At 44.4% G+C, this 9,548-nt stretch overlaps 1 protein-coding gene across 1 annotated transcript; it reads right to left on the bottom strand.

Moving 5' to 3' along the window:
* Positions 1-1,483: 1,483 nt before the first annotated feature.
* Positions 1,484-8,109, bottom strand: fam83c (family with sequence similarity 83 member C). The gene is made up of 4 exons (XM_062544663.1): positions 7,372-8,109; positions 6,339-6,506; positions 5,987-6,111; positions 1,484-3,952 (listed from the first exon to the last, which is right to left on the bottom strand). Exons 1-4 carry the CDS (start codon positions 7,867-7,869, stop codon positions 2,971-2,973), a joined length of 1,773 nt encoding a protein of 590 aa, XP_062400647.1. The 5' UTR covers positions 7,870-8,109; the 3' UTR covers positions 1,484-2,970.
* Positions 8,110-9,548: the final 1,439 nt, after the last annotated feature.

Raw genomic sequence — 9,548 nt, 5'->3', positions numbered from 1 at the left:
AAGCTGACGAAACTAGACGGGATCTGTCTGAGGTGAGACTTGGAATTTTATGACGGAGATAGGAACAAGACGAACAACTGGCTATAACGGCCATTTTGAACGTATGCAAAGCAATATGATTTGACATTCAAACTCGACAGACATGACTCATCACTATAAGCCAGAACCATGTGTCCAAATGGTGAAATATGCCCATTGTGTCATTCGGACATACAGGCTATTGCACACTGAAATCAGGTTTGATGAATATGTTTGTGAAGATGTTTGCCAACAACTGCTGGTCTTTGTCTGCACGGACGTAATCAGGAAACAACAGCACATTAATAGCTGATGTCAACATGAGCCCTTGCATACAAAGTATGACATTTAACACAGACAAATGCTTTCTGTAAGACCACAACTTGGCCATACACGCGAGATAAGCAGATAGCAGTGGTGAGGCCTTGCCTACCACATGCAGCTGGTCTTGAGAATCGCTAATCATGCAGATTCTGAAACAAGACCAGCTGGTGTTGGGTTCCCCTCTGTGTCCTCAAAAAAAAGAGAAAACACTGCCTAAACAGGTCAAGACTTTCTGAATCCCAAATCACCTACTAATTCCCCTTTGTTTCTTTGTCCACTGTTCACAGAGCATTCACAATCCCCAGGAAAACCACTCCGGTCCACTTTGACATTTATACAGTTGTCAGTGGCATTTGAGGAATATGCATATCATCATGAGTCAAATGATTAGTCAGCGCTCCCTTTGTACGGTCCCTAAAACACGTCAGAGCCCCAAGACAGTGACAGCTTGGGGTCTCACTAAACTGCCCTTCTGCGGCCTGCGGTGCCTTGTAACTGGATCCAAAGGATATTGTGAACGAGGAGGCAGGGGCCTGTGGACATTTGAGAGAGCGCCTTGTTGGTGTGAGTGAGTAGCCAGCTGCTGACTGGGCCTCTTGTTGGAGCGCCTTTGCCCTGTCCCTCTGGCCTAGCACCGCCAGCCCACAATCCTCACCCTGTTCAGAATATCCTGTGGCCCAAATGAGCTCATGAGACGACGGAATGGCAGGCAGGGCCGAGCTAGTCTCTCTCCCTCTCCCGCTCTCTCTCTCTTTCTCTCTCCCGCTCTCTCTCTCTTTCTCTCTCCTGCTCTCTCTCTCTCCCGTTCCCTCTCCCACTCTCTCTCTCTCCCACTCTCTCTCTCTCTCATGCATATGAGCTGCAGGACAAGTCTAGTGGTTGTATTAGTCATTTTGTATTCCGTTTCTTACTTAAAACTGGCTATGCTGAAAGACTTGGCACAGTTGCAAAAGTACAAGGGTTTTCTAGTAAGACAGTCAGATGACTTCGGCTTTCTTAATACCCTTTGTGAGTGTTGACTCACTGCATTTTCAATGCTGACTCACATTACAATGGAAGTTTTTCAATAGTGTTTGGAACACATACAAAAACAGCACACACAACTACATTCCATATTAATGAATACAAATTCCAGTTAGGGAGTAAAGAATGCTACTCAAAAGGTTTTATTGCAGTTAACGTTTGTTATGAGACATAGTATACGTGCCCTTGGAAGAGGCTCACTGAGCATTTTTGCTGGGTTTATATAATCCCAAAATAATACATTTTATTGTAGACAAGTATGATGCAATGTTACAGTTATCAAATGGTGTAAATATTCAAAACACACACCATGCATATAAAAATTCTACAGTTTAAAATATTGCTGGCAACCTGGTATAAATGGCTTATTTTTGTCCATGAGACTCATGTCTTTCCATGATGACTCATACACATACACAATTCCAATCCAGACAAGACAGTTAATATAGACGGGGACTTCACCAGCAGATCCTGCTTAATAATAGATCTGAGTCACTAGTTTGTTTTCAGAAACTCATGAGGGCTGATACTTTTACCACTGTCATCAGGAGACTACTCCATCATACTGATGCCAGCACCTTACACAACTGCATTTGGGCGTTTTTAGTGCTTCAGCAAAATTCACATTAATAGCCCCTCTTAGTACTTGCAACTAGAGCCCTTCTTATTATTTACAAGAAGAAGTAGTAAAAGGAATGTGTGGGTGGGGAATCCAATAGGCATTTGGCATCTGACTGCCATGGAAAGTAGATAGGTCTTTCCATGCCTAATTACTTAATTGCCATTCCCCATCTAATGTAACTCTATACAATCAGTACAAACGTTCTCCTCATGTCCACCTTAATGCACTTGTCTGTCTCACAAGCTTATCACAGTATGTCTAAAAATAACACCTCTGCGCACAGGGAAGACCAGGAGTCTGGGAATACAAGATCCCAGTAAAAATGAACTATAACACTGAGCAGCAAAAAGATGAGCCTCACGTCAGTGGTGTCCTGTGCCAACAGACAAAGACCCTGTTTGTATTGTATTGTAGTGCTCTGGACTGTATCATTGGAGTGTTAAATAAAAAAAATAACTGTTGGCTTGGTAAGAAAACAGTTTTTAGAATGAATACTGTAAAAAAAGGAACTGTAGGTTTGTTTTAAAGGATGCACTGCTTCCACAGTGGCCACAACCATCTTGTGAGTCAGAAATGCAGTTGCTATGCCAGCTGATGAAGTACCGATGATGTGCAGCAAATTAAAAAAAAAACATGTTCTGAGAATTAAGCAAATATTTGCACCGGTATGTTTTTTTTTTTACAGTATACAAACAGGCACATCTTTCGTGAAAATGTATAAAAAAAAACAGTCACAGCCTGTCCGCTGTGAACACGAACGGCTGAAAGGGATCCAAACATCTCCATGCCACCATGACAACCTGGGCATGTGCTGTATGGCCCTCTGTCTCAGTGTCCTCCACCAGCTGTGAGAACAAAGACCCATACAAAGTCAGTGCCCTACAACATTCAGCCTTTTAAAGCACACACACTCACACTAACATCAAAAAAGCGTGCTTCTCTCCGAGACTCTGAAAGAGATATCATCTCTGACAGGCTTTGGTTCAGTTGTTGCTTTTTAATTCAAAGCGACTGTACACTGGTTTGGTCCTCTTGTTGTACTGGTTAACCAAGTCCAGTTTGCTGTGGCCCAGAGTCATGCGCTTTTCATCCCCACGGCTTATGCCACGGTGGTCACTGCCAAGGACCTCTTTAGGTACGGGGGCAGGCGGTGGCAAAACCTGTCTACTTTCTGGCTCATTCTGGGATAGGTCTGGACCTCCATAGGCTGTGCTTTGAGTGGGCGACCTCCTGTAGATGTACGGGTCCTTGTTGGGTGCGCTGTCTTTGTTGGACCCGCTGAAGAGATCTGTCAATTTGTTGAAAAGGTTCCCTGGGGCCGCTGGTTTGGGCAGGTACTTGTTCTCCACGGGCTGAGGCTTCTGCTGGGCGCCAAAGTAGTTCTTGTGGTCGTACAGGCCCAGAGCCTGGAACTTGCTGATGGGGCCTCCTAGATTGGCCCTGAGGAACTCTGGCGTGCCCGCCTTGGCCCACTCCATGCCAGTGGTGGGGCCGAGGGACGGGCGCTCGTGCAAGACGGCCTGGCCGGAGCCGTTGGGCGAGCCGCGCATCAGGTGGCCGCCCGTGGACAGCATTGGTGACGCTGGCACCGGGCTCTGGCCAATGCGTCTGTCGGGCACTTTCGGGACATTGTTGACCTGCTGCTTCTTGTCCTGGCTGACCTTATATACGGTGGCGGGCCTCCCGGGAGCGGCCTTGACGCTGGACATGCTGCTGCCGGATGGGCTGCTTGAGTGCTCCGAAAGGTTAGCCCTGTTTGCCCTGTCCTGCATTAAATCGTATCCGTAACTGGGAGGGGGTTGGGGAGGGTAGTAGGGGCCGTCGTCGTCATCGGCGTTGGCGAAGCACTCCAGCACCTGAGAGTCTGCGTAGAGGCAGCGGAACTCTCGGTCGAAGCTTTCCGTTATTCGACCGGAGAAGTGAAGGAGCATGTTGCTGTGGATTTGTGCTGACAACCAGGTGAAGCTACAGGGAAGGAGTCAAAACACAACAGAAAGCTAAGTCAGTTCTGTCACCTTTATGATTTCAGAGATCACTCATTTCTCACATGCAGACGCAGGTTGCAAACAGGCTGTGGCAACCTATGGAAAACGTGGCAACCTATGGAAAACGTGGCAACCTATGGAAAAGGTTGAAAACGTTGAAAACGTTGACCTATATGCACCCTGGTCCTGAACCGGAAAGTCCAGCTGAAGTAAGTCAGAATGTTCCAGAACGAGAAACTCATACAACCGAAGACCTCTACATATGTCTGACTGACGTTAATCCCTTTGAAACATTCTAGTATGGAATTAGGACACCACTCAGGTATATATATGACCTTCAATGGCATGTAAAACGTTGAACTGTCTGCAAGTCTCATACACTGTGGAACAGATATTAGGGCCAGTAATGTATTGAAATAGGAAACCTAATATGGGCACCTGAAACACTTATAGATAAGCACTCAGCGCACAGTGGAAAGGAATCAGGTGTCTTTGTCTCGTAAAGGGCGGCATGTTGCAAACGTGGGCAACCAATATTCACTAAATGAACCACAGTACAGTCAACCTTTATACAGTATGAGCACCATTCAGCTGCTCTCATAACACAGAAACACACTACCAACCCATGGCATGCAGTTTGGGTTTCAAACAATAAAGTTGTGTGACGAGCATTTACGGCACATCGTCAAAATGAATTACGAGACAAAAGTGCAAAGTGGAGTGATTCCACTTTTTTTTACCAGCTCATTTGTCTCATGCCACAGTTTTACATTTCGCAGCTTTACTAGGAATGTGTCTGCCTCAGACCAGCGAGGCTTCCTTTTGAATGTCAGGTGCTGTACAGTAGGTGTACCAGGTAAACCATTGACTTTTCAGCCTTTGTTCTGACTAAGCACTTAAGTCATTCACACAAGCCTCACCCACAGCGAGCAGTGTGTGCTCTCGCCCACTAGCTAAACCCTGACTCCCTCTCAGTGCACTTCTTTCCCTACTAAGACAACACAATGCCTCAAGAACAAATATGCATTGTCAAGATGGCTGCCATAACTGGACACAAACTCACCAGGGTCTGTTAGGGACGCGTGATCCAATACATAATTCTGTAGCTAAGCTAATATATACACAATAGCGATCCTTGGACCTCGACAAACACAGGCTGGGTTTACACAAGAAACAGCTTTCCTGCTTTCCGATATCAACATTAGAATTCAGAGCATAACATAGCTCCTCATCAAGGAATTATGCATGTTTACTAATCCCTGGCACACAACGACGACAATCCGGCAACAATACAGTGCAGTGTAGAAGTATTAAAGCAGGGAATCTGGAACTCCGTGACGAGACCTACACAGTAGCACCCCCATGATGCTGCTGCTGCCGATGTCGCTGTTTAGAGTGCATCCCCATGCACGGGAGTCCCATATCAACACATATTCACCACTGAGAGCTGTGAGAATCTCCAGTGTCCGCTGCAGAGCAGCAGTCGGAAGTCCACCTAACACCTACACATCTCCAATATTGTGCCCAGCAAAATGGTGCACGACAGGTGTGGAGCCTGCTTTGCATACGAGCTAAGCAACCACAGGGCTAGGCAACTTACATAGATCAGAGGGAACTCAATGTGGTCACAAAAGCAATCAATGGCCCTTTGTTGTTCAACCAGCAACATCAAAACTAAAACTTTTAGGCTCCAAGTCTGACACAATCACAAACATCCACTATCCACAACTTAAATAAATGTTGCTGATCTTCTTATTTGGTTTCATGTTGACTGTTTCAAAGATGTTTACAAACCATGTTGTCTTTGAAGAGGTTTACTACTTGCATGGTTTTGACTTGTAGCCTCCAAACTGATCAGACGTGACTCCTCTCACACACTATAAGTTGAGGCGTGTGAAAATCATGCATGGGAATCTGAGGGCGGTGTGGCTATAAGTCTTTATTAAGCCGACTGGTTGGCTTTGCTGGAGGGCTGCTTCAGGAGAAAAGGAATGGGCCTTGGGCACACACTCACCTGTAGGAGCCAGCAAGCACTTCCTCGCAGTCAATAATCATAAATTTTTCTTGAACCTGTCCAGTGAACTTTTTACCACTTTTGGTGCAGTACGTGTCCCCACAGACACTGCGGATTCGCAAATTCTGAGAGAGAGAGAGAGGGAGAGAGAGAGAGAGAGAATGAAAAAACATGGACTACTGTACAATTGAGGAGAGCAAATCATCTAAGTCATGCATGTGCATTGTGCACATTTGTGGCAATGTAAATAAACATGCAACATAAAGTCACCATGACCTGTTTACTGCTTATATACATACTGTAATCTACAAACTATTCTTAATGCTTATCCATCATTGCCACAAAGACTTACGGTCAAATGGGAGTTGTGAATCTCCAGTGCGCTGCACATGTCCATGAAATATTCCAGGTTCTTCTCATCCAGTAGAATATAAACAGGAACTTTCCTTTTGTTTGCAGCCTCAATAAGATCGCAGAACAAATCTACATCCGTGAAGATGTCCATTACCAAGGCGATAACCTACAACCGGAAGGTGAAGACTGAGTCAAGGTCACTGAATAGGCTACATGACACTGAAAAAGGCCTACACTGAAGTTATGATTGTGATGACATGCCTAGTATCTAAATGTCACAAATACTGACATGTATTTCTGAATAGTTTTAGGCCTACTGATGATGTGATGTCTGTTGTTGTTATTAAGTGTACAATGATTAAGCTTACAATGTTGAAATGCCTGTTGGTGTACAGTTTTAGTACTCTCTTAAGATTAGGCTACACTACCACATTGCTACAATTTAAACATATAACCTAAAACCTTCTTTATTTAACACAGATGTTGAGCCATGGGTAACTGCTGAATGTTTTGAGCATATGATTGCTGTCAATAATCATCAACTAGGTGAGAGGCAACCAAGTCAACCATTTACATCCATGAAAATGTAAGGGTGAAGAAGTGAGTGTGTCCATATGCAACAGCAAGACAAGCCCATGCTGCTTCAGCAGGTGGGATCAGACTACTGGGGCTCTTGGAAAGAGTGAGCAGAACAGAGCTTGACAGGTTAGGTGTGTGGGGGTCATATCATTGTTTTTGAGGAAACGGCGTTGCTATTATCGGAACAATACCAGGAAAAGCTGTTGCAGTAAACACTATCCAAACTTTTATGTTGCTAGAGATAAATTAACCATAACCGTCACTGTAGGCATTGTAAACATAACCTGCACACCATTTACAGTAAAAGTATGCAGGCTACAACAATGGACTATAAGCCTATACTTTCTGATATCTGATTCTACATTGAACCCAATAAAAAGACACTAGGCTATATTGCTACATCAAACAATTGTCATGTCTATATTAAAATATGGGGCAGGGTACATACTTACTTTCTTCGCCTTATTAATGAGAGAGCGTATTAAATCTTTAATATTTTGCGTTTTGTCTCTCTGAAAGTAAATCTGTGTTTCCGAGGGTCCAAACCGGTGTGGAGGTTCAGGCCAGCCCAGCTCAAGTATAGGTGGCTCGTCGTCAGACATCATGGGAAAATAAGTACCCGAAGTCATCTCGGACACTGTGTCTACAAAGTCCCTGTCATTGCCATTGGTGGTGCTTTCGGGGAGAGCGTTCTTGTTGACATTATCTTCAATGTAGCGAATTTCAAGCGGAGACAGAAAGCTCAGTTCTTTTTCTTGTGCAAGGACCCTTCGATACTCCTTCTCCCCTGACTCAAGTAAAGCGTCGGTTGCCAACCTGGCCGTTTCATTGTGACTGAGCTCCAGTGTAGATGTCTGTCGCCATGGGTTCTTCACCTCCTCCAGACGGGTGGCGAGTTTACCTTTAACACGTCCAGCTTGTGGAGTCGGTCGAAGGGCTTCGTTATTCATTGTTTACAGGTTTAGCAAGCACTGGATATAACATATAAAGTAACTCCTTGATGAGCGCAAAAAGTAAACACATTTGACAGCCCGAAGACGTAGGCCACCTAAATGTCTAGCGCAATAGCAAGTGGCTTACTGCGCTTGTTGTATTCCTTGTCATCTCTGTGACAGTCTCATGGGGTTCGCGTATTGTTGCTGTGGTAAGACTCGACAGTGCTCAACTTCTCCCCCACCTGTAGCATGTCGAACTTACCTGCCGCTATGAAAAAACAGAATAGTGTCCTTTGCTCCGCCCCTGTGTCACCCGATATTAATAGCACTTCCCTCTCTCACTCACACTCTCGCTGCAGAACCGTTTTACTCAGGCCATATGGAGCGCCCAACTTAAATTCGTATCAGAACCCGCATGTGCACCCTCCCTTTGTCTCGTGGGATAATGTCATTAAGGTATAAAGACGGATTAACCCAGCTGCATTTTTTTTTGCACTTGTTGACACTTTTGAGTAGCCTAACATAACCTACGTCTCATGCGTTGGCCAAAAGCCTGGTTTTATCAAAGTTCTGGCAACAGTGAGAAGTGTGTCACTAGTGGCAAAACTGAATTTGTATGGGAAAACATGACTGTTCGCTAAAAAAACTTCAATTTCAAGGGTGTGTGAATCAATTTTAGCCTACGTGACATGCAAAATTGGAACGACTATTCAAAGGTAACGTTGTGTTTCATAGCCTACAAAACTGGTTCATGTAGGCTAATTGTAACGTATTGTGGTTTGACAAATTGGACAGCCCTGTCTTTCCCTTTTTAAAAGAGGCCTGTCTCCAATCATTTCAAAACATAGCCTACTTCGTCACTTTTGAGATTCAACATTGTAATTACCAGTCCACTAAAGGGCAGGTAACTGTTTTAAACAAACAAACAAACAAAAAACAGTTGGTCAGCTTTCTTTATGGTGCATTATCTGAAACATTGGTATAGACTGACTATTGTGATTGTGCCATTAAATTAAATATAATGTTGTTCCTCCCCAAAACTAAACACCAGCCAAATAGTCAGCAGTTCTTCATTAACTCATCATGTCAGCAGGTAGATTTAGTGCAGGTTGGCACATGCAGGGAGGATGTGCCTACCTAAGGGCAAGGAACCACAGGACAAACAGAGAGACAGAAAGCTGCCTCACTTGACTGACAAGTTCCCTGACACCTTCAGCAGCATGTTCACAAAGCTCCAACCAAAGCTGCCTCTCTCTGTCAGTCGAAACTTCAAGTCCACCTTTTGTGAGTGACTCATGCTGGGGCTGTATAGAAAAGTGCACTGCTCAGGTTAAGAATACAGTGTACAGCACATGACAAACAACGTTTGTGACTGACCAATGTTGGCCACCCAATGCAAATATTTGACAGGCCGACATTTGACTAATCTACAGAATTAAAAAAGAAAGAACTATCAATATTTAGGTAGTACAGTTGTAATCACTGTGAACGTTTGGTCTCTGAAATAAAGTCTGATAATGTGGATCTAATGGATTATGCAGCAGTGCACGAGGGGATGCATAAGAGATGAAACGAATAAAGAAATATTGTCAGACAAAACAGTCTTGTGCTGTTAGTACAGTCACTGAATCTTTTGCAAACAACTACTGGTAACAAAATATGAGGGGAGGGGGGAACGCACATAGATTTTAGAA

The sequence above is a fragment of the Sardina pilchardus genome, chromosome 9 (genome assembly GCF_963854185.1).
Source record: "Sardina pilchardus chromosome 9, fSarPil1.1, whole genome shotgun sequence".
Classification (NCBI taxonomy): Eukaryota; Metazoa; Chordata; class Actinopteri; order Clupeiformes; family Clupeidae; genus Sardina; species Sardina pilchardus.
This window is presented reverse-complemented; position numbering and strand designations above follow the sequence as displayed.